We start from the raw sequence: 27,680 nt of genomic DNA, 5'->3' as shown, positions 1-27,680 counted from the left end.
AATCCATAAAGCCAGATTAATGCGGGAGAGAGTTATTGGATAAGAAAGACAAAGAGAAAGAATCATAGAACGTCGTATATAGCTAATCATTAGAAAAAAAATCTAGGAAAAATAAAGATTATTAATTAATTTGATTCCAATATTTCTAAAGTACCATAGACATAATTACTTGCTAGTTAATATTATATAAAGTAGATTAGTTATCGCAAATACTGAAACAATACTTAGTGCTGTCAGTATTATAAATAAGAAGTCTTTGCAAATTGTTGCTTGTGTTTATGGGAACAATTATAACGAACGTAGTTTTGAATCAAGGCCTTACTACTGTATAAATGTTATTATAAATCATTTCTTTGCGATTTAAAGTAACAAAAAGTAAAGCCCAAGATACAGCTCAATTGGTTTATGCAACTTGTTCCAAATTCAAATTTAAGAATTCACCCACACACTTACAAGATTGTGGGTGACACAGACAAACAATATTAAAAAAAAAAACAACATATTTTTAATTTAGTTTTGATTCGTATTCACAACAAAACCTTCCATGTTAATTAGCAATTATAGTAATTATATCGTAAAGTTAAGTATCACTAAACGTATCAAGTAATTTTGTACGATGTTTATTGATTGATTTTCTTATTTAGATCACCTAGTTGTTCAAAATAACACTCAATTACAGCGAAGGCTCGCAGCGGATGTTATAATGATATAATAAGGGTAACTCTAGCTCAGATCACACGGTATATGTATTCATCCAGACAAATGAATTAATAAAACACGAATCTGAAAGTACGATGTAACCACGACTTTGTTTTAAACAATATTGTACAAGTTTTTATAAATAATATACTAGCGGCCCGTACCGGCTTCGCACAGGTGGACATTTTTTTTTTAAGTAGATCTGTTGATATAAAAAAATTATATTCTCCTTACATTGTTTTATTATATCTCAAAGGGATTAGACAGCGTTTCCAATAAAAACAGCCTGGCGGCTTGTTTTTTCCAACTTGCTTAACAATTGTCGTTCCATTTCAAATTATTTACACAAAAACCATAATCAATTAAATAACATAAACATTCATCGTGAATGATCACTATGTATATCAGTTAAAACCGCATTAAAATCTGTTCAGTAGTTTTGGAGTTTATCACGAACGTACAGACCGACAGACTCAGGCAGGGGCCCGGGAACTTTGTTATATAATGTGCAGTGATAATGTTATGTATAACGAGTCAGAAAAAAAAGGATTCTTGTTATTTTAGTCGGTTTTAATTACGTATGGTATACCATGAATTAATTCTTATCGCATGACCTGGTAAAGGTACAGACAATAATGGAAAACGAACTTCCGTTACACGAAACTGTGCGAATCAACTGCTAATTGTAACAAAAAAAAAAGAAAAGAAAAACAATAACCCAAATGCTCTCGTAATTATTGTATAACAATCGCACGAGTGTGAGAGTGTCGGAAAAGAGATGGATTGACATCAGAGGGCCATTAGGTTAGCGAGGCGAAAGCGCATCGAGTCGTACGTGCGAATAGACGCGCTTGCGCAACGTATAATAGGCTTTTATTACGCTTCGTCGTACTACAGTGGACTAAAGCGATAAATTGCTCTGATATGTTTTACATATCGCGCTTGTGGAGTATAAATTAGATAAAATTACAAATAATATAAAGAAATGAAAGTTATTACGGTAAACATTACATCCAGTTAATTCAATAAAATTGCCGTTTTTCATATAGAGCTTTATGATCTTTGGGCGATTTTAAAAGAGTTTTGACAATAATTTTTGGTATTGATAATAGATGTTTGAATGAATTTGTATAACGCGATAATATAAAATAAATATAAATGATTTGCAAACGTTAACTTACAGACTGAAAACGACGCCGAACGTCTTGGATATGACCCCCATGGTCTTTTTCCAGCCCTTGATGAACTGGCGGCGGCGCGCCCCTCGGGGCGACACCGCACGCGCATCTAGTTCCGCGTAAGAGCTAATTTTGACGTCTTCCAAACACTAAGACGAAACCCTTCATCACAGTTTCAGTCACACTTCACGAATAATCTATCACATAAATTGTATTCCATAATCCGAGATATGATGTTCACTGACGTTAAGGGATCCTCTACCTGCTTCGAACGCTCATTACAATACAATCCTTGCTCATTCAATTGTCTTCTTCTGAAAGCGGTCGCATAGTCACGAAACGTATGTAGGGCCGTCGACTCGAGTGGACACGTGCGCTCGTCGACGTGGTGCGGACGATACTGCCGTAGATTCTACGTCGGGCCGCTACGCTCGCTACAGGGGTAGGTAATTGTAAGCTCACTGTGAATCACAATTATCCGGCTGTTTGTCTCCATTGGCTACTATTGAGTTACTTTTGTATGACGCGACGGGCCTCGGAGCGATGTCTTTACACGCGACATTACATGCAGTTCGGATATTTCTTTGATTTATTTCGTTGAACGCCTGGAGGCGTCGCGTGTGCTACTCGCTTGTAAACATTAAGACAACAATGCCAAGGCTTAATTATACCTATTATTCTATTATCTACCTGAGTTAAGCATCGCTGTGTTTTATACAGCTATAGGGACGACGTAGTTTATAATAAAATATTAAATAACTAGACATCAATTTAAATAATGTACTAAAAACTTCTATCAAATTTAAATTCACACGTTTCTTATAGTTTATTGTTAGTTGATACTAATATGATTAAAAAGTATATGATCATACAAATGAATATGTTAATGACGATACGTTGACCTAACATTGCTATTGAATGGAAACGTCACAATCCTAACAAGGTGGCTGACGTAGTGGAAACAAGGATTAAGCTCCATTTATGTAAAAAATAAACACATACATATAAAAAACTTCGACGCACACTACAAAATAATTTTAATATGTATTGGAATTTTTCGCTTGTTATAAAAGACGTTTTTGCTGGAACGCCATATACATCATATCAACAATTTTCCAGTAACTTATTAACATAAACAATTAATTATCGCACTATAACGATATAGAGATAACATTGCTTTTTACTTACGAAACAATTGCTAATCCATTCAATGACGTTTATTTTCGACTTATAGTTTTAAGATTAATATTCTCTTTGTACGTTTTGTTTTTCTAGTGAAATGAAAAGAAGATTATGTCTAAATATTAGCCGATTTCAACTGTATATGTACATTGGTGTAACGATATTCATTATAATATATTGTTTAGTTTATGAAATCAGTTATTTGATTAAGCTGTAGCGCTCGACTCAACTAACATAAGTATAGTCGAATTAAAATAATGTTATAAGATTCTAAGTTAAGGCCTAAAATATTTATTTAAAATTATATTTAATCGTTCATTTACGTATTTCGCACATATGAAAGGTTACAGAAGTCTCAACCTAGAAAACTATTTTAATTAAACCATACATTCTTTTGAAGCAAGCGCTACCGCCAGCTCGAAACGACGGTTTAACTCAAAAGAGCCGTCAAGCAACTCTGTAATTACTCTTTACTTGGATACGGCGAAAAAAATGTCATAGCATCAAGTTTTTAAATACGAGACGGGTTTAAGTGTGTTAACAAAGTGAGAAGTCCGTTACAATTTCAAACTAAACCATTGAGGTAGAGTACACCGAGTAAAAGCGGTGAATCTACTCAATCGTGAATAATGTCTGATGATACTCTGCCTCAGAAGGAATTCTTCCAAACTTAAATTCCCTTTTACTATAACATGTAGGTACGGTTTAACAAGAGCCGAGATGACCCAGTTGGTTAGAACACAAGCATCTTAACCGATGATTTCAGGTTCAATCCCAGGCAAGCACCACTATAATATATACGAGTATGTGCTTAATTATTGTTTATAATTCATCTCGTGCTCGGCGATGAAGGAAAACATCGTGAGGAAACCTGCGTGTATCTAATTTCATTGAAATTCTGCCACATGTGCATTCCACCAACCCGCAATGGAACAGCGTGGTGGAATATGTGCCAAACCCTCTCCTTAATCGGAGAGGAGGCGTTAGCCCAGCGGTGGATAATTGACAGACTGTTCCTTTACTTTACTTTTTTTTTATGGTTTAACTGTTTGGGCAAAATGTTGCGAGTAGTGCACTCTTGAATGTTTTAAAAATTTCTTCTTCCGGAGACAATACTACATGTACAAAACCGGGCTAGTTATCCCATGAATATTGAATAAACATGTGAAATTTCATCCTTTATAAGAGGAAATCGTTTAAATTCAGCTTGTAGGTATTCTAATAAATTCGGCTTGATCTAGCCGAATTAATAAGTAGGTTGGTGGGTATTACATCGTTAAAAACAACGTTAATACAACTTTCACACATTCGCGAATTGTGAAAAAATAGGTGAAAAGCGATATTTACACAGATTAAAAAATAATATATATTTTAAATGTTATCAGGTCATATAATGTGTTCATATTTATTCTCGTTCGAAGTGTAATTTCAAATTGCAATATTTACGCCGTGTTTTTGTGTCTTGCGTTGTAACGATGCAGTCATGTCAAGTGATATCATTGACTGAGTCAGATACAACCTATTCAGCGCTGCAACATTCATTATTACATTTTGTTTTTTTTTCTTATGGTATAGGTTGGCGGACGTGCATATAGGTCACCTGATGGTAAGTGGTCACCATCACCCATAGACAATGACGCTGTAAGAAATATTAACTATTCCTTACATCGTCAATGTGCCACCAACCTTGGGAACTACGATGTTATGTCCCTTGTGCCTGTAGTTACACTGGCTCACTCACCCTTATAACCGGACCACAACAATACTGAGTACCATTATTTGGCGGTAGAATAACTCATGAGTGGGTGGTACCTACCCAGATGGACTTGCACAAAGCCCTACCACCAAGTATAATATATAGTACAATATAGTTTTGTTCTTGTAAATAAAAAAAAAACGTTTTGTGAATTGTTACAAGTATATAAACATGATTGGTCACGTGGTTTCGACATCACATACATAGTAGGTAATTTAATTATCATATTTTTGATCTATTCCTAATAAAGCGAAAGAATTTGTTTTTGTTCGAACGCTCTTATATCTGGATCTAACAGTTGAATTTCAAAAAGTCTTTTCGTATTTGTAATTCTGTATCATTACATAGTATAAAACAAAGTCGCTTACCCCTATCTGTCCCTGTGTATACTTAGATCTTTAAAATGACAAGACGGAATTTGTTATATTGATTCAAGAGGAAGGTTTATAGGTGTAATACATGTATAATATAGTAAAGAAATACAGATTATTTTACAGGTTTCTAAAAGGATGTCGTAAAAAAACATTCTGCTGTATAATTAGTATCAGCATTGCACCCGTGCGAAGCCGGTGTGGGACGCTAGTATTTGATCAAGCAAATCTTAAGGCAAATTTATTTTAGAACGGGGAAGATAGACGTGGGTAAAGCAAAGGCGAGCTGGTACTTATTAATAATTAATTAATTTAATCTAAAACAAAAATGAAAGATGAATAGAAGACACGCTCTTTGTCGTACTATATTAAATCCATGAAATCTTAAGCAGCCGCTGGACCAAAAAACAAGTGCTTAATCTGCATTTATAATTCATCTTGTCTTGTCTTTGATTTACGTTTCTAGAAGTAATTGTAAAACTTCGAATAAAATAATTGTCAATTAATTTTATGAGGATAAATTAATATTTAACAATCTGAATCACGTAAAAGAACAATTATCACTTTTTATAAACGCAGCATAATATCACAGCCAAAGAAACTCTCAGCTCACTATTAACTTTAAGTGAAGCAAAAACATTATTAAAAATACTATTGAAATATATACACCGGAAAATATATCGACTGAACGATATATAATGATTGCTAGGATATCTCAATAACGATAAATACTGCCTCTATAGATAATAACAAGAAAACACAGACTTTAGATTATGTACACATAATAACGACAATTACAGCTTTAATAAAGGAAGATTAGACGGTTAATGACAATTTTTATGTTTTTCATATAAAACAAATATTAATTTTTAATCTGTACGGACAATTTAGTTAATGTTTATGTTAGATTTTATTAATTATTATACGACATATAACAAAATTGGAGTGTCTCGGTATAAATCAACATTTTTTTTTCTATTTTTGTCTGTTTGTTCCGGCTAATCTCTGAAACGTCTAGACCAATTAGGATGGGATTTTCACTGGTAGATAGCTGATGTAGTAAGGAGTAACTTAGGCTGCAACAATAACTTTTTTTTTAATTCAAAGGCACACGAAGTTGCGGTCACAGCTAGTATTAGTGTAGATTGCGAGATGCGAATAATTGAGATAATCACGTTGCCTTGCGTGTCGATAATGAGATGTGCCCGCGTTTAGATTCACTGTGTCCTGGAAATCAGAAGACTACTTTATTTATAATGAGCAAGGCAGCTTTGATAAGTTTTAACTATTCGCTATCCTTCTCCAACATCTGCGATGTAAGTATGTAAGAATGAGTTAGCATCTTTTTTGAGTTTGCCGTGCTATTTAGTAATTCGCGTTTTATTTCACTTATGACAAGTGGAAATTTGATCAACGAGGATTGTAGTATATTTGGAGCAGTACTCATAAAAACGTTTGTCTTGACTATCAAAGCATACACAAAAATTATGACACTTCATAATAGGCTATTTGAGTGGTTTTTAAAATCCATTTTATATTATTTAGTAGAGGTTAAGTAGCCCAGTAAAAGTTGATTTCTTTATTTCTAGTACATATTTACCGAAAAATATCATATTAAAAATTCCCTATTTAAATAACGCGCGAAAACGCTACTTGGACACTAATGGGCGCTGCAATAGGGTCGGTGACGTCACTTTGCTGTATTTTAATCAAGGTAAGGCAAGGTTTACAAGAAAGTGACTTAAACATAACCCCGGCCAATCAGGAGCGTATTGTGTCACGTGACAAACGTTTGATAAGATGCATTTTTATTTATTGATTTTTGAATAAATTAAGTATTATTGGAAATACCTATCAACATTTTAAGGGTTGAAAGTGGAAGTAACTGTGAATGTTACTCAAACGATGACGGAGCACGCAGCTAGTACAAGATATAAGTTATAATCATACGTTCTAACCATAACTGTCAATGGGTTTTAAGATAGCGTTAGCGGTCACCGTTACTTTTATAAAAAAAAGACTAGCTGAACTTGCGGCTTTAACCGCACACACAAAAAACCTTATAGAACATTATTTACGAAAACTTAAATTATATTGAATTTTATATTCCTCACTTCAGAATTGATTATTTCCACATATAAACTCCAACTCCTTTTTCGCACTTTAACGGATGATTTCCACGGTAAAAATTATACAATGTCCTTTCCGGAACACTCTCGAAAAAAAATCCAAATTAGTTCATCGGTTTATTAGTGAAGAGGGAACAGACAGAGTTACTATAACGTTTAAAATATTAGTAGGTATAGATAATGATACGACCCTTTAGCATATAGACGGCGTAATCTTAACAAGGTTTCATTCTGAATATAAACCTTCAGAAAGAGAAGACATTGAATCCTAGAAATTTATTCTAAAAACTGTACTATCGCTTCGGTAGCATTATCACTTCCTGTTTAAAGCTGTACAAATAAGTTCCTTTTTTAATTTCAAAAATAAAAATTAGGTCAAGCAGTATATTGTTAATGGATGTGTTTGTGCCGGGATCATTAAAATTCAACGCTGCGCCTTCCACGTGCTCGTGTGTTGTAATACATCGCATCTCTCCATCTAAAGGACCCCTATGAGGTTTGACCCATTTACGTGGCATTTCTTTTGTATCGAATTCGCGTCATGTTGAAACTTTATACTTTAGGAAAATTTATATGTGATGAGGATGTTCTTAGAAATCGTATTTGTAGCCGAAATCTATGTATAAACTTACTTTATCTCAGCTCTTTCAAGTTATTTTTTCTTTTGAATTGGTATATTGCAAGATTTAAAATCTAGCTAAGTAGGCAACTTGAACTATATTTTCTAGCCATAGAAAAAGTATCAAGAAACTCAGTCGTTACTCTTTTCAGTTGATTATAATAGATGCACACGTAACTATATAAAATGATAAAATTATGTATCAAAATCAAAATATACCTTCTTCTTCTTATTAAAATAGGCTTTTACAAGAACTTTTGAATCGTTATTTAACAATTAGAATTAGATTCTATTGAGAAGAACCGACAAGAAACTCAGTAGTACTCTATGTCTTGGTTCGTTTAGTTCATTTATATATAAAATATCATATCGACTTTGTAATATGTTAAGTAGCTTCGCTCGCCTTTTAGATTGCCCTTCAAGTGATAGAGATGACAAAGCCTGTGCCTTGGAACTCAAGCTATTTCAAAACAAATTTAATACAATTCGCTTCAGTGGTTTGGAAGAGCAGACAGACAAACAAAGATACTCTCGGATTTATAATATTAGAATAGATTATTTTATCTTTAAGTTATATTTAGCAATTTTGTCTGAAGTGAAACTTTCGATTGTCTGATCGTCAGCGTAACATCCATAAATTGTCAATGTCGGAAGTTTTCTTTGTATTGTGTAGACATTAGTATTGTATTAGTTTGTAAAACAGCACGTGCTTACGACATCAGGAAATAAGATACAATCAAGTTGCAAGATGTTATAAGTTGTAAGAGGATTCCATTATATATTATTAAAAAATCGCAAAATGCAAACCAAGATAGCAGACAGACCAAGCATTAAGAGAGTGTCTTGACACAAAACTCGAAACGCGAAATGTCAAGTTCTACTTAATCTAATATTAGCGTGTAAATATATATTTCATAATAAGTTACGATAGTGGCGTTACAGAAACATTGAATGTTTTCCTTAACTTTAGTCAGCTAGTTGAAGGGGCAGAATTGAACCTGCTACCTTTACAGACCTATCCTTCAGCTACTAACACCAATTAGATGAGAGAAATGAGAGAATTATTCATTCAGCGACTATACGAAAAAAAATATTTAGGCTTCGGCAAGTCTAAGAAGGTGACACCCAATCCTACCTACCGCTCAATAATAATACATAGTAGTAAAGTAACAGCCTGTAGATTACCCACTGCTGGGCTAAGGCCTACTCATTTAAAAATTCATTAAGAAGAGGGTTATTACACCACGCTGTTCCAATGCGGGTTGGTGGAATGCACATGTGGCAGAGTTTCGATGAAATTAGACACATGCAGGTTTCCTCACGATGTTTTCCTGCAGGAGGAAATTTACAGGCTGTTACTTACTTTTCGGATACTATTTGAAGGAACAATTTCAAAGTGGATAATAATTATAATCCAATATAATAGTATGATCTCCCCTTAGTCATAACAATTAATATATGTATGACTCATTTAATTGTATCGCTATCAACATCTACAATAATTATATCTTACGGCATAATATGTATTTATTAGTAATTTTTAGCAGAACGAAGTAATTACGTATGGAATTCTGTTTTGGGTTTTTATCGCGTGATTTTTCATTACTTTAAATATTATTTATTTATTGATTCCATCGGTATATACACAACTTATTAAGTAAAACTAGAAAAAAAAATCTTGTACTGTAGTATTACAGGCGCTTACATTAATGAAATAACAAAAATAAAATAAAACACTACAGTCCTACAGTAATGTTTTGAAAAAAATAATAAAAACATGAACAACAATAACGGCTTGCGCGATACAGACAGAAATTGTTACTTTAATTATTGTAAATTAAAATGATATATCATTACATACTATAAAAAAAAGCTTTTATTGCTGTGTGTCCCTATGTGTGCTTATGATTATTTTATGCGTTTTTTTAAGAGATCGAGTGATTCAAGAGGAAGGTTTATGTATATAATACATGGACAATATAATAAAATAATACTGATAATTTTAGAAGTTCCTGATGTGATATCATAAACAAACTCAGTAGTATATTTAATATCAGTACTGCACCCGTGCGAAGCCGGGGCGGGTAGCTAGTATATGCATAGACTCCAGTCTGAAACCTATTATTTAACATTAAAGCTTAAGTTACAACTATTTTATCGATAACCGATTGGACAGTTACAATTCACGACCGTTAGTCTGAGGTTTTAATATTTATAGGATCATACGAACACTTCGTTATAATGATTCATAGCATATCACGCATGCGCCGTTGCCGAGTTGTAATCTATTGCAATAATTAAAATCCAACTACATACAAATACACCTATCTCCCTCAAACATTATATAAATATAATGCTATCTCTTTCTGGTGTGTTTACTTCTATAACATAGATTAAGAAGAAAATTTACATAAGGAATAAATACAATATTTTTTATCGGGATATACCAATTTTTTCTAGATTGTTGTTTTTTTTCTTAATTCAACAATATTGAATAGTAAAATGAATAATGATTTGTTGAATGATTGTTGTTTTTATTTATTTATTTAATATAATTAATAGTAATTGGTTGATAAACATTGTTAATACATAATTTCCATGTAATATGCATGTTACGCCACATATGGGCTTCTAATCGTCGATGCGTCCAGGCATACTTGATTTGATTACATATATAAGTAATTTAATTATCATGTATCTTTGATAAATTTAATTCGATTACATAAAATCTTATATATGTAGAATCGAATACGTCTTTGATCGTATCTCATGCTTTCTTAAACCATTCATCCGAATCATTCGATAATTCGTTTGCTATGACAATTACGTGAATGTGTCAGGCTTCGTAATATGAACAATTTCCTCCTTCCCTTGGTGGTAGGGCTTTGTGCAAGTCCGTCTGGGTAGGTACCACCCACTCATCAGTTATTCTACCGCCAAATAACAGAACTCAGTATTGTCGTGTTCCGGTTTGAAGGGTGAGTGTGCCAGTGTAACTACAGGCACAAGGACATAACATCTTAGTTCCCAAGGTTGGTGGCACATTGACGATGTAGGAAATAGTTAATATTTCTTACAGCGTCATTGTCTATGGTGATGGTGACCGCTCGTCCGCCAACCTATACCATAAAAAAAAATTGACAAAAACTTTTAACCAATCATGACTGACTTGGCAAGTGTGGAGCATGTTCACAATTGTATCATGTATGCCCAAATATACGATTTACATTCCAGCAAATCTGACACGACTGGAAAAATAATTCAGATACAGCACCAACGGTCCAGTGCAACAAATCTAAGTTTAATTCTCCGGGATAGTATTGAGATATTCTCGTTGGAAAATCCATCTTTTGGTTCCAAATAGGCTTTACAATTAGGTCCTTTTGACGACCTCCTTGGTCGAGTGGTGTATACACCGGTTTTCATGGGTACGCCACTCTGAGGTCCCGGGTTCGATTCCCGGCCGAGTCGATGTAGATTACCAATAGTTTTCTATGTTGTCTTGGGTCTGGGTGTTTGTGGTACCGTCGTTACTTCTGATTTTCATAACACAAGTGCTTCAGCTACTTACATTGGGATCAGAGTAATGTATGTGATGTTGTCTTATATTTTAAGTTAGCTCAATAAACGTTGCTGTCGTGCACAAGGCGGGGCACGAAACGATATCGGCTAATTGTTTACAAAAAAATTGGAGGCATTATAACGTTACCTCGTAATACATATTACTTAATATCTGAAATGAATAAAATATTAAAATATTTGTAGTTATTAGAATGTTAGTTGAATTAAATTGCAAAAATAAATAGGCCAATCGAGACCGGTCTGGTCGGATGAACATTCGACTGTTATCGACCGTCAAACAGCTGTTTCGTAAATATGTGTTCCGGTAGGCATGACTATGACATGACTCCAGCGACTTCCGAGGCATTCAAATGAATGTGGAAATGAATAATATTTTGTTTTATGAAATCACATACATTACTCTGATCCCAATGTAAGTAGCATTTGCGTTATGGAAAATCAGAAGAACCCAAGACAACAAAAAAACTAATGAACTTCTTCTACATCGACTCGGCCGGGAATCGAACTCGGGACCTCGGTCTGGCGTACACGTATGAAAACCGTTGTAAACCCTACTCGACGAGGAATGTCGTGGAATTACATCCATTGTCGTCGTAAAATCTTTTCATATTTGCCTCTGCATTTTATAAAAAAAAGAAAGACAAATGATACAAAAACTACTTCTCGATTACATCTTCCATTTTGAATATCGATAGTTTAATTATAATTGTTCAACTTAACCTAGAGTTAATTGTTTGTGCCTGACCTACTGCGATTCGTTTAATCAGAATCGGAACGATAGGTATCAGGCGATTCTTATAATCGTTCGTGTCGTAAGGTTGTTTTAAGTCGCTCATTACTTTAACGAACTGTATCGGCAATTCTTTATACAACAATATCAGGCGTGATTTTAGTATGATTCGAATATTTCGAACAAGGGTGAACAAGGGTTTTACTTGGTGGTAGGGCTTTGTGCAAGCCCGTCTGGGTAGGTACCACCCACTCACCAGTTACTCTACCGCCAAATAACAGTACTCAGTATTGTTGTGTTCCGGTTTGAAGGGTGAGTGAGCCAGTGTAACTACAGGCACAACGGACATAACATCTTAGTTCCCAAGGTCGGTGGCAATTTGACGATGTAAGGAATAGTTAATATTTCTTACAGCGACATTGTCTATGGGTGATAGTGACCACTTACCATCAGGCCCATATGCTCGTCCGCCAACCTATTCCATAAAAAAATAAAAACAAAAGTGAACTCAATGAATTTTTAATTTTTTTTTTTAAATCGAACCTCTTTAGCTTTGTAAAAATGTTGCCATTGTAAAAATCATAAGTAAAGATATTAATCAATACGAAAGTAATAAATTATACATAAACATTTATCCTATGACCTTTTCTTTAACTGAATAAAAGAAGGGCTACAGAAAAGTATACATTGATTATAATTATAATAAGGTCATTGAACTATCATGTCCGCTTTTAATAAATGTTTAGCAAGTTATTGCGTATATTTTGTACGGAAAAGAAAGGAGGTTTACATAAACCACCTTAAACAAATAGTCATATATTTGGTAAACTGTATTTGTATGTATTTTTATTTAATAACAGATGTTCTTCACTTCTTCGTAACTTTAATTATTATGATAGGTTTTATGCTCAATTATAAATACTTATATTGTTTATTATCTACGCAAATTTATTTAGAAAGGAATTATAATGTATTAAACAAAACCATCCTTTATAGCTGAAAGACAATTCGATTTATAAAAAAAATATGGTTCTAAATTCAAAAATAGATCAATTAATGTTTATTATATAAAGTACAGATCTATTAATTACGGGAATGCGAGCTTACAATAGACGCATCCTTATTAACTCCGGCTTAGTCAGACATTTGCGTTCATTTGTTTTTATTATTCTTTCACATGACAAGCTCTGTTAGCGACCGCGCTGCATTAAATAAAACCTTAATTTATTTCTTTATTAAGGATTTAATTGTGTTAATTTTATAATTATCTGTGGATTCATCGCTTTAATAAATTTATTTAATTGGCATTGTATCTAAAATAACGATAATTTTAGATACATCTTAAATTCTATATGTATAATGTTTAATCTTTTAAAATAGTTAAACTAGAAACGTATATCAGTCACCAGTCAATTATTTTACTGTTTTATTTAAACAATATTAAAGTTTAAAGACTTTGTAACTATCATTTAAAATTACTCTACATAAAAGAAAGAGACAGGGATATCATTATTATCTGTCAAACTATTCTTATTTATCGATTATATATTACAGAAACAATATCAATATATTTTTTATAACATACCCAGTTACAATAGCCGTGATATAAATATATATTTATATTCTTATATTATGTACCTACATCATGTAAAGTAAGTTGTCTATGTAATTTAGATACTTAATATAAGAGAATTCTTGCTAAACCAAAGCTACATTTCTATATCTAACAATAACATACTAAAAATAGTTTTTTATTACATTTGTATCGGAAATTACTTCATTTAATAGCCCATTTCTTAAGCTTTTGGGCAATTTATATGCTAAACTAGAGCATCAATACTATGTTAACACAATTTCATCAACATCCGATGAATCTATATTTATCTTTATTTAATATTCAACTATACTGATAATAGAATTTCTGAAAAGATATATATTTGTGACTCGATAATATATAGATTAACAGGCCCTGATGGTACTTTAATACTATTATGTTGTGCGTAAATAAAAAAAAGCTTTCTATTGTGTCGGCAGCATCCTACTGCGCACACGCATCTCGTGTGTCGCTGTCACTCCGGCGTAGTCAATGGATCAACGGTTGACAGGAATGGAAACTGGTTCTAGTATACATTTTAGTTTATTATGTTACAAGTTTACGCAAATTGTGATTATAATGACGATTTTTCTTTTTTTAATTTTGTATGAATTCAACAATATTATATTTTCGAAAGTATCTTTGACTGTCTGTCTATCAAATCGAATTTGGTATGAAGCATGATTGAACTCTAAGGAAGACAGGCTATCCACCAAGCCTATACTTTTGTAACAACAACAGCTTGTAAGTTCCCACTGCTCGGCTAAAGGCCTCCTCTCCCTTTGAGGAGACGGTTTGGAACATATTCCACCACGCTGTTCCAATGCGGGTTGGTGGAATACACATGTGGCAGAATTTCTATGAAATTTGTCACATGCAGGTTTCCTCACGATGTTTTCAACATGACAAATTAAGCACATGAATCAGCGGTGCTAACCATAACATAACCTTAGGTTATATACACACTTATATATTTCTACCCTATAGTACTCAACGACAAGATAACGAGGGTCCAGTTACTATAACATATCTATCTATTGTCGCAACGTCTTTGAATCTTGGTCTTCAAACAACATTTGTTTTATTAGACGTTGTTCAGTTATAACAGTTACGACGTTTTGTTGAACAAATTGTGAATTGGATTTTCGAATATTTATTGCCCTCTTTCTATTTACGAAATGTCCTAAACTCTTACTTTCACCGAATTAAGACAATGGGAATTTAGTTCCATTGTCTCTTGTGACATTTTTTCATTTAATTACCGAACTGCTAAGAACAATGAAACATTTTTAATGGCTGTGATTAGAGTGTCTTTGCTCTGATTTTCGATATAATTATCTGTAAATAATAAAAGAATATCTACTTGTAATGATCTATACATATATTAACGTAACGATCCAGTGTCTAATCTAAGCATAATGTATATGCTTGCTGCTATTTGTTAAAAAAAAACTATACTTTAATTTGTTAACTAAATGTGTGCTAAGTTTGCAATGTTTTTGATTGTTTTTTATAAATTCTTATCGGTAGTAAAATCAGTACATCACTATATTAAAACATTAAACAAGCCTAATTAATTGTTTGCTTTTAAATATTATTCAAATAAAACCTCTTTCTGAAAACTCAATTCAATAACAAAAATTATAATTCCAGAAATAACAAAATACGATCAAATTATTTCTAAAAATGTACGTAGTTAAATGTACGTAAATTTATATTTAAAATACAATTCTGAATGGTGAATGTACGAAATGAATCGATCTTTCAAAATTCAAGTATCGTATGCAATATCGTAGCAACGTTATCCTGCCAGCGGGTGCGCAGGCGCATCTACCTGAGTACGAGCGACCGTATAGCGTCCCGTTACACGGAAAAAAGATTTAAGAGTAAAAAGGGAAGGGTTCCGTTATATTTAAAACAAATTCTTATTTCAAATCGATAAGATAAGAGAAAATGACAAATTTAGGAAGAACAATTATTTGAAAATAATATTTAGTATTTCGGTTCCAACCCATTCGAAATACAAAAAAAAGTAAGGAATATCGAAATGATGACTAGCGTTACCCTAGCGTTAACATTTTAGATTTAAACCAATATAATCTTTTGCATTCAATAAGTATATTACTATATAGACATCGCTTTTGTTCACATTCGGTAGTTAAAAATCATTGAACTTATTCATAAGACTAAGACTTGGTGTCTCTTTTCAACTCTAAACACGAAAAGTCAATTTTTATTAAAAACTGACATTAAACTTAAGTCGATATTACATTAATTATATTATTTAGTATGTACATACAATTATTCATAACTATTATGACAATGATATCGTTAATTCGCACTCAAATTGTAACAGCATTGAATTTAATACGAAAGTAATCAAACATTAAAAAGGCTTATTTGTAAAGCGCCATTTCAAGAACAAATATGAATATATAAATATCACTGTCAACGGAACCCAGATTCCCTTCCACCGTCTTTACCACCTGGCAAGTTGTATGATGTGGCATCACAAATCTAAATTAACTTCTACGTAATAAAATATATGAGTTCCATTTGTTGGCACAGAATAAAAATACTACTACTGACCTATTACGTTTTGGGAGAAATTGGAAATAAATCGTTGCTGTCTAAATTAATCAATCAAATCAATGCGTCTCGCATTAATCACTCTTATACATATATTAATAAAGACCATTATTGTATGAATAATGTAATAGTTCACTGTGATCTGATTACGGGATATTAAATGTGAAATCATAACAGATGTTCTTACTTTATTACATTGGAACTGTTATTAAAGCCCAGTAATTGGTGGATTCGGCAGTCCTTAAAATGAAGAAAATGCTAAGCAAAGTTTTGTTTTCTTTGTTTTACTTTTATTTTTTGTACCTGAAGTTCATTGGACTTTTCAAAATGAAGTTCATTTGATATCAAGACTAAAAATCAAATCTCCGATCTGCATTCATCGTTTCTAAAATGACGTGTAAGGGTAAGCGAATTATAATGACGATTTAACACGTACGACGTTTTTACAATAAGCAATATTTAAGGCTCTGGTATTTATATTGTTATATAAGCTGATATTCCAAAAAAAAAATTATAAACATATCCTCTTACTACAGACTGTTCCGTTATAGTTCAACAATAGAGACTCTTCTGTCAATTATGTACAAATAATCCAGATGCATTTAAATTTTATAATATTGCATGTACATTTAGATTTACGACGGGAATCTGTAAGGATACGTAATGCACCTGCGTAGTTGTCCTCACGATAAATACGTTTTGCGGTGGATCTTTTATTTATAGTGTGGGAAATATTCGCGCGAATGAGACTTTTTTGCTCCAAAGAAACGGGTTCACGCTATGTGACATAATACGAGAGATCAGCATCCGAGACGAGTTTACATGCATCCCTTTGGTGGTTTTGCATTGTTATATAAAGAATACTTTACTGTTTTAAGTGTAATTTATATAGCAAGAGATAGAAATAATAACGGTGAAAACGTAAGCACCGTAAGCACATGTACATTGTGATTTTGATCTTAAAATATTTAATAAAGCTATTATTAATATACAAGAGTATTTTATTATTTAATAATTTTTTAATGGTGGAGATCACTATTATTATTTCACGTTCTAAAATCTCATTTTTTTAGTGTCGATAGGTATGAGATTTAAATTGTTTTGTGCCTTACGTAGTTACACTACCTCACCCACCCATCAAACCAGAAACAAAACAATACTAATTATTATAGCTTGGCGATAGAATTTATGGTAAGTGGGCATCCCAAAATGGCTTTACAATTGTAAACGAATATATACTTTGCCAGGGGGATACGTAAATATGTGGGCAACATGTTTATTTATATCCTGGTACAGAAATGGACATTTTACACTAACGATTAAGGTAAATAATTTTAAATCAATAGTCAGAGGAGAATTTATTCTTCCCAATTAGGTCGAGAAGTCCTGCTCAAATTCGTCTCAGAAATAGACGTAAATTCCTGGTGGGAGATACAAGTGAAGCAGACGAAGAGACGATCAAAGGACTACGTGATTGAATATATCACGTTTAACGTTCGCTTCGTTTCATCCAACATAAAGTGTATAAATAGAATTACCAGAATGTCAAACGCTAATTCCGAATATAAAAATAATGCAAAAACAAAACATTTAAATAAAGGAAATAACGTAGCCTATTTTTGTGTTTTGTATTCAAATACTTGAAGTTAATGGTTAACTATATTTAATTTTGATATAAACAAAATAGTTTTAAAGAAAAAAAAATATTTCATTGTTATGTAAAGAAGTCGTACAAGTTTTGACATTCGATCGTTTGACAAAAGAGTTTTCCTTCGGCTCATTTCATTTGTAAAATGAAACAATAGGTTACACAAACGTTAGTTTAAAGTTTGATGGAAAACATTTGGCAAGCTCCTCCAGGAATAAGACTGAGATCTAGGAACTGTTTGGCTGTTTACTTCGCACAACGCAGGAAGAATATTTATACCCAAGAAATACTCAACGCTCGAGCAAAAATAGCTGCCAACGCGGTGCAAGCGTCTTATTGTGATACTCCGAACTGACGACAAATGTTTATTTTACATACAGATGTATGTTTAAACACACGAAGCTTTTGTTTTCATTTCTAATAAATTAATTGTTGATAATTTGTAGGTACTCAAAATAAATAGGTTTAATTATTAAACCCTTAAGTATTAATAGTGGCCCTAAACTTATTGTAGCAGCTCAATATATAATTGTACATCCTTTTTATTTATATAAATCTTTATTTGATTTACAAAATGGTTTTCGACAAAGTCTTAATTGCTATATAGAGATAAGTTTGAAAGATTGATTATAAAATTGTAAATTTTTTAATCAATCTTTCAATTCTTTTTTTTTGGCATTTCACGAGTGAGATATATTTGTTCTTACAGAATGTTTTATTTGATTTAAGTAAAAAAAATATATTTGTGAAACGAATATGTACTTGAAAGCTTTAAGGATATTTTGTAATCTTTTCAGCGCTAATATTTAAAAATGGAACGTATTGTATTGTATGCATAAAATCTTGTAATTTTAACTATTTCTCACATAACCAATACGCTTTTAACCCTGGCAAATGCTTTGCGGTAAAATATATAAGTGAGTAAATACCCAGAGGGGCCAACTTTATTTGGTGCAACAAGAAAAACATACCTAAAAATGGCCAAGAGTGATGGCCACCGATACTTGAGAAATGATAAATTACTTTCCATCAATACTTCATCGAGCACACTCGAGTAATTAAAATAATTATAAATATAAGAATGTAATTCAAAGAATTATAATAAGCTTGTTTTCATAACAACGCGAGTATCGCATAAGTACGTTTAAGGACGTAATTAATTGGTATAAACATTTCGGAGCATGCGTTACGAGCGATTGACATTGTGTGAAAAAGTATAACAGGTAGTTCTTTCTCATAAAGATCAAAACAGGAAACAAATATATGAGGTTATAGACTCCAATATAATGTACAAACAAACAATAATATATCGAACGCGTGGGATCTACTTTAATTTTAATGAGCTATAGCCATATGGTTCACAGGCTGCCTAGCGATGTAAAAGTCACAGGATCGATCCTGACCCATGGGCTATTGTCGTACCTACTCCTAACACAAATGATAAGAATAATTTTAAACGAGGGATAAATAGGAATATTAGTAATTTCTTAATTAATTTGGGGCATTGCTAGTATTGTTAATAAAAAAACAATTGCATGCTACAATGTAGTGGAAAAACGTGCGTAATCATCTCATTTAAATTAAGAATAATTTTACACGAAAATAATTGAAACTGAAGAGATTCTAAATGGATACGAATTACGAATCTAGTATATAGAAATGATAACACCATTAGTCATACGAATGAATTTCGAACAAATTCTAAGTTAAGACACTTGAAGACAACCAATTGCACTTAGGGATTTCGAAATAAAACATTTCCGTCTCAACTCTCAGTCCAATTTTCGTTAAATTTATTGCAACGTTAGTGCCAAGTGGGTTAGTCTTTGGAGCGGAGTAATGTTTATTGTGTCAGCGCCCGCATGCACGCCCCTATGGCACCCAATCAGATTAATTGCTAAACCCTTCAATTAATCAATTAGATATGCAGAAACCTTACGACACATCCACCAAAACAAAACTCTAATATCTTTTAGTCTGTAAACTATAATGGAGTCATGGTTTAAGACAAACTGTTTTACCATACATGGTATGCTTATACATGGTATGCAAAAGCTTTCTGTAATATGTACATTATTATATTTAATAAATAATAAAATAATTGAATATGCGGACTTAATAATATTTATTTGATTGAAAAGTAAAAAGTTTGCATCAAGGCTTCCAACCATATATGTACATAACTCAGGAATTCCCCGAGCTATAAATTCGTATTATTTTCTTTGAATATTTCCTATAAGCTCTATACTATTATGATCCTTATTCTCAAAGAATAAACTCAGACAATTGCATGGCATGCTATGGCATAATTTTATATTTAGACGAGCGATCGGTAACAAATTATCGAAATCTTAAGTGGCACTCAATGACGTGAGAAAATTAACGAAAACTGTTGATTGTTTGATTATCGACATCGTGTTTTATCGATCGATTGGAATCGTGAACTAATTTTTGCTTCCTGAACATACCACTTTTATCGGGTAAGAGTTATGGGGCTACTCTCGATAAGCTCCGAGTTTGGAGTCGATTACATTGTAACTACGTCGATGGTCTAGTAGTTCGTTTGAGGACCAAGTTGGAGTCCCGGAAATGGGTCTTAGAGACTAACATAAAGTTATGATTTATATTGGGTCGGAAAGGGAGACGCTTTGGCCAAAACTGATCAAGGGAATAGAAAAATAATGATGAATTGATATTATTCTTTAGAGTTCATTAATCAAAAGACAAAAGTTATTTTATTACGTTTGTTCTAGTGCATTGGATATACAATTTATTTTGTATTAAAAGAAAGTTACTGACAGTAAACCAATGTACAAAATCACAACGACATTAATTCATAGACATATTTTCATTGCTAAAATAAAAAAAAAGTGTCAACAGTATTTTCGTGTCCTGTAATCATCCTCGACATAACAATTATACCTAGACGTAGTATTAATGTATTTAAAATTATTATGCCGCAGAGATAACCTGTTCATGAATACGAGCCATGTCAAGGACTTTACTGAGTTGTAACGTAAAACACTGAAAATATAAACTTATCGTGAACACTTGATTCATTTAATTACTAGCCTTAATAACAGTACATAATATTATTATGTAACACTTTTTATTACGTGTTTGTCCTCGGAAAATTAAAAATATATTTTTTTGTTTCTGTAATTCCAAAAATATACATTTATTTTTATTACTTTGTTAAAAATAATTTGACTTTGAACAGGTCTATAGGTTTGATTTCTAGCAAGCCCTTTTTTGACAAAACTAGACATATACATACGTACGCTATTAAATCTGTTGGGTCACTACTACGAAAATACTGTAGGCGCTGTAGGATCTTTATGTGTATCGTGTAAAGGAGTATGAACATCATTTTCACACCTTTTAATTGGTCCAATTCAACCTTGACCACATAAGGATCTACAGTTTTATAAAACCAACAAGGCAGTAAAGATAGACTTTCGTATTCACTAAGGCACGGATCGGGATAAGGATCAGTACTTACAGGCAGTGTGCCTCGTGTTGTTTCTAAAAAGGCAGTCCTGGCCCGTGAGGCTTGACGAGACCTCTCCTTTGAGAGCAATATTTTAGACCAAGCTAGACAAGTAATCGACATGGAGGACGTAATATCCTTTTGTGAGGACGTCATGTTATATAAGATTGCGGAGCGAAAGCTAGAAAGCGCGGTTCCTATTCAAAGGAAACGACGAAGGCGTCGTCTAGACCCTTAGGACTGATACCCGGGGTATTTCAAGGGCATTGTCATGTCAATTACAAAATTGAAATTTATAAAAATTATAAAAATACATACACAACGATTTATTTATTTGTGTAAATTCATTCGTGTTTATAGAATACTGTATAATGCAGTAAAATATATATAAAATAAAAAATAAACATGATTCATGTCTGTGGATAAAATGACCAACATTGAGATCATCATATTGGGAAATATTATGTGTAATAATAGTACGGTATGTTTAATGATATTTGAAAATATTCCTGAGCTATATACGCTATGAGCTATAGCCTAAAAAGGAGCTTATATTTTTTCTTAGAGTTCAAGTTTGCTTCCTACCAAATTTCATTAAATTCGGGTCAGAGTTTTGGTCGTGAAAGAGCGACAGACAATTAATTAATATAGTTTTTTTACGTGATTGACAAATCAAAAACACATATACAACCCTTGCATTTATAATATTATTAGGATATGTGTGACAGAGTTAAAAGTAATTTTCGTATTGTTTCACTAGACTTTTAATTGAATGTTGGATGGAGAATAAGGATCTCAGTGGCGGTTCGCGTGGCAACGAGATAACATCTGAAGAGCACGCGACCATTGTTCACACGGCGGTGTGGGGTCAGCTGGAACGGATGCAGTGAAGCGAGAAATTACGCTAGGATTAGAATCATTATAATTAGTGATTTGACACTGTTTTAATTTAAATAAACACGAACGTATTTTTTTTTTTAATTATTTTCGGAAACAAATACAAATGTAAATAAAGACTTCGCCTTAATTAATTCATAGTCAGTATCAATCGAGATGTTTGATTATATTTATCCAGTAGGATGTACGGGATCAATCTGTCGTAAATGTATATAAGATATGATGGAATGAATAAACTCACACATACACAGACACATAAATAAATAAACCGTGAAAACATTACAGCTATTATTCTTGGGCAATCGTGTATTATTAGCATATTTCATTTAGCAATCTAATATTAAGAACTGAGTTAATATTTCTCTAAAAGTAGTAATCCTACTAAATTATAATCGATAAAGTTGATTTGTTTCTTTTAAAACGAATGTGCTATTAATTTTGCTAGGGATTAATATGGATCGTCAAATAAAATTGTAACTGAAATGGAAATGCGAAGGCAAAAAATTTTGATAATTTATATCTTGAATTCATTCATGGATAAATTAAAATACTTGCAAATATTTTTTTATTTTAACGACATACATACATTAAATATAAAACAACATATCCGTTACTGACGAGATCAATATAATTTCAACTTTTTATTTCATTCATACAAAGTTCATTCAACCTAACTCAATTTAATATTTATAGTATCCACTAATGCAAATACATCGGCAAGTACGAAAATGTCCGAGAAGTGACTAAGAGAAACTTCCGTCCGTATACTCGTATGTATAATTTTCCATTACCGTCGTCATGTAATTGCTATACTCTATGGTGTTGTAATTAGATGACGTGTCCATTTGACAATATAATTATGTCTCGACGTAAAGATACTTTTCGCTGGAATTGTACCTCGGAAATTTTTAAAATTAGTAATTCAAACTTTATACGAATTTTGCTTGGAAGAATACTGAAAACAAAACATAATCACTTGCTTCGTTTTTTAATAAAGTATGAAAAAATACTCAATTAAAATCCACTACGGCTAGTTACGTTGCTGATTTGTTTTTATTTTCGATATTTCTTTTTGACTTATTAAGAAAAAAATAGCCGTTGCGATCCATTTAAATAGTAATTTCCGTCTGTCGATTCAAACAAGGAAAAATTTATAAAATCGATCTAATACTCAAAACAAAAAAAATCACAGAACTGTAAACAATTACATTAATCTCCATTCAATTTTACAATCAAATTGGAAACAAATTATTTCGACCCATCTAACGAAATGCCGTACAATAATTGGTAAAATTCCATTAAGATGAAAGGCACCGTACTATCCGATCATATGAATCACAAATAAGCATTAACGGAAAGTGAATATCTCTTATAAGGCTTTCGAGTAAATTTCCGCAAAGATTTCCGTTCAAATACGACTAACACATTACTTAGTAATAAATTAACTCAGTATGTCGTTACAATTTTAAATACATATTATTAATAACGAGGAGACATTTTAGTGTTATGTAACTGAAAAAAATAATATATTTATATTAGAAAACATTAATGTTCGTAACCTTCAATATACATGACCACAAAAGTTAAATATAGATACGTTTTGATAAATAACTTAGGATAAACGAGCCAAGCCGTGATTGACTAGTTTGGTAGTTTGGTATTTTTTATTTATGTAACTTATATAAGTTATGAATAAATATTATATAAGAATGGTATTATAAAAAAATACATTAATCGTAACTTCGTAGTAATAGTATATAGACCTTAGTTTTGTTTTTAGGTGTATACGATACACTCAGTTACAAGAGCTAGTCTACTTATTAAAAAAAAATTCAAACATGTAAAGATGAATTAAGCTCTTAGATTGCATTTTATTTTGATCGTCATTCTCTTTTTCCAATAAATAGCTTAAGGAATGCAATTATGCACACCTGTGCTATGCGTTACATGTTGAAGTTGACAAAAGTACCTATACCTATCACAAATTGTTTAACTTCTATAAATAACTAGTAAAAAATTTTCATATTGTAACTAGCTTTTCGAATTCATGTTATAATAGTGTAAACCTTTTTGGTCATAATTTTTGCATTATATTGTTAAATTTTATAAGATATTGTAACACTGTTGCCAAAGGAAACAATAAATAAATAAAAAATACCATAACCAATATAGAGTGTACTGTGTACCTAAACATTTTATAGATGATTCTTTGAATAAAAAGTTTGAATTTAGGCTCGGATTCCAGCTAAGGATTGACTAAGAACAATAATTGTGAACACTGGTGGTCATTCAAAAAAGGAACTATCCTTTTTTTAAAGTTTAAAAGTAAAGTAACAGCCTATAAATTTCCCACTGCTGAGATAAGGCCTCCTTTTCCATTAAGGAGAGAGTTTGGAACATTTTCCACCACGCTATTCGAATGCTGGTTGGTGGAATGCACATGTGGTAGAATTTCGATGAAATTAGACATATGCCGGTTTCCTCACGATGTTTTCCTTCACCACCGAGCATGAGATGAATTATAAACACAAATTATATATATATAGTGGTGCTTGCCTGGGTTTGAACCCGCAATCATCGGTTAAGATGCACGCGTTCTTACCACTGGGCCGTCTCAGCTTTTTAAAGTTTACTCGAATATCATACATTTGATTCGATATATGCACCATAGATATACCAGTATATAAAAAATACACCTATCTAGACGTAATTCTGAAACGAATTCCAAGCATCAGTTTCGATTCGTATTCAGCTAAATGATACTAATGCGCATCGCAAGTAATATTCTATGGAGGTAGATATCGCATGCTTTTAGCTGCTAAAGGATGCTATCGTTTTTTGTGGCTTGTCTATCCTCTCTTGTAGTGGATCAGTTGTAATTAGTAGCGATAAAATGATTTCGCATACCTAAACATCAGTTCTGAGATGTTAGATTAATACATTAATATCCGTTGAGGGTAGTAAGCATCCTTTAACATGTTGTATAGAGTGGTGCAATTAGACGCATTTCAAATTTTCAATACATAAAAATGAATCGATTCTGATAGGCGTAATTCAAACAATTATGCTCACGTAATGCCACGTGAGAATCTTTGTAGAACTTCGGATGTATGGCGCAGGACTTATAGTTCCGAGAACGAAAGATAACCGCAGTTAAACGGAACTCATAAAGTGTTTTAGTGATGACATTTTCTATAAGCTGTCAAAACGTCATTAGTAATAAACACAAAGTATGGGAAACGACAAGGAACTGTCATCGTAAAAGTAGATTTACTGTTTTTAGTGTTCCGTACCGATATACGAGTTATTTATTCGGACAATTTTTGGAGATATTTATGGACCTAAATATAAATTTTACTAAAAATAAACATGCACTAAGGAATCCTTACGAGTTTTTCTTTCTCCACCGAGCACGAAATCACTACATCTATCGCTTAGAAATCTCGTTTCTCTTTTAAACTACGAAATGTATTTTAAAGATTTTTTTCCAAAGCAGAGACATTTAAAAGAAAGTTTTAAATGAAATAAAACATTAACATTTCTTTTCTTTTAGGTAGGTAATTATGAACACAAATTATACACATAAAAGTTCAGTGATTTGGAAATCATTCTATTTATTAATTTAATTAAGTTAAAAGAGTTTTTGGCGTATAACACACTACCATCGACATGCAACAGGGTATTGCAAGCGAGTATCGGTTAATCCTTAAAAACAAAATACATACCGTACCTTCGAACTCCGGATATCAGCGAGCCAATAGTATCTTGTTTTGAGTATACATAAATGGCTTTTGGACAAAAACTTGTAAATTAAGCAATTGGCCAAAAATTACGTGGAAATATTGACTGTTTTTTGTCAACGTCTGGTTTCCCCGATAAACGTCATACATATTGTAGAAAAAACACTGCTAATAATTATAACCCTATTTCAAATAAATTCAAATAAAGATGACAACTAGCCATGTTATCTATAAAATATTATGTCTCATGATTCCTGGTCCATGACTCCCATCCCATTGGCAATATTTAACAATCATGTTATTATGGTTGTAGTCGCCAACCAAGAGGGCCACTTGCTTGAGCCTACCTTTATTATAATCTTTTTTTTATTATTATTCATAACTGCTATCTTAATACACGTCATATTAATTTTTCACCGAATTCAATATCAACGAAAATCACGAAAGATCTGTCAGGAAAAAGAAATATATACACGTGAAACAAAATTAGACGTTTAAAATATATGGGTCAGAACCGACAAGTGTGTTTACACGTCGTAAATGAGAAACGACTCGTCCGACCCCATTATCGGTTTACATTTTATATAAATAAATTTTACGGGTTTACATTTCAATTTATTATGAGTGAACGCTTCGATAGTACGGAACCAAACATGATAACGGAGTTCGCATCGTAACCTAGAGCTCATAAACATTATTCATTATTTTGGAATAAATAAGGAATACATAAGACTAAACTTATATGCAAAATGTTCTTGATTAACATTTTCATTAACTTGAAGAACCTGAGCATGTATAATCGGAATAACTTTGTAAAACATAAATATTATTTACTGGTTGTATTTGAATAGAGGTTGGAATAAAAACAATTGAATGATTAGTTAAATGTTATTTACTGTGTTATCCAAATTATCGTTGGTGTTAAGTTCACACAAAGTCGGATCGAAATAGAATCCAGTACGTAGCATAACAGTTACAAGTTAAAAACAAGTAAGTAGAATTATTCCCCTGGATTATTCCATATTTGTTATTATAAACGCGTTTCGTTCGATAGAAATCATAGAAGATTTAAATTACTGCGAGACACGGATGCCATAAGTGTTCCACTGTTTATTATATACTGAGAAACGCAGGTGCAAGCTTTGCATATAAAGATGCGATGCAAGAGAGATAACCGCATTAGGAGATGTTGTCGGTACATTTCTCCGTTATCTGCGAACTACATACGAACTTACAACAGCGTTACGCACTTTGTATTTCTTATGTTTGTTCAAATTCCGTTTATTATTATATTATTCGTGTTAATACCTTGAATATAATTTGACAGTAGAGATGAAACTATACTAGACAGGACAAGACTTTGACCCAGGGAGCTGGGTCTATAATAATATTATGAAGAGGTAAAGTCCGTTTCTTTATATGCATGGATTTTCCGGAACCAATGATTCAATTCAAAGAGGTTTTACTGCTAACACA

The 27,680-nt window shown here is 32.3% G+C and overlaps 1 protein-coding gene across 6 annotated transcripts in view; it reads right to left on the bottom strand.

The window, feature by feature from the left end:
* The window catches only part of LOC124533407 (E3 ubiquitin-protein ligase HECW2), a 106,406-nt gene that overhangs the window by 22,812 nt on the left and 55,914 nt on the right, over positions 1 to 27,680 (bottom strand). Inside the window, exon 1 of one of the 6 annotated variants that reach the window (XM_047108645.1) lies at positions 1,881 to 2,295. The exons of the other annotated variants lie outside the window; for them this stretch is intronic. Coding sequence (XP_046964601.1) covers positions 1,881 to 1,921 — 41 coding nt within the window. The 5' untranslated portion in view covers positions 1,922 to 2,295. Of the gene's footprint in view, positions 1 to 1,880; positions 2,296 to 27,680 lie in introns of those variants that run through there. 6 annotated transcript variants of the gene reach the window in all.

This window comes from Vanessa cardui, chromosome 11 (genome assembly GCF_905220365.1).
Source record: "Vanessa cardui chromosome 11, ilVanCard2.1, whole genome shotgun sequence".
Lineage (NCBI taxonomy): Eukaryota > Metazoa > Arthropoda > Insecta > Lepidoptera > Nymphalidae > Vanessa > Vanessa cardui.
The sequence above is the reverse complement of the archived record's forward strand: the minus strand, read 5'-3'. Positions and strand labels throughout refer to the sequence as shown.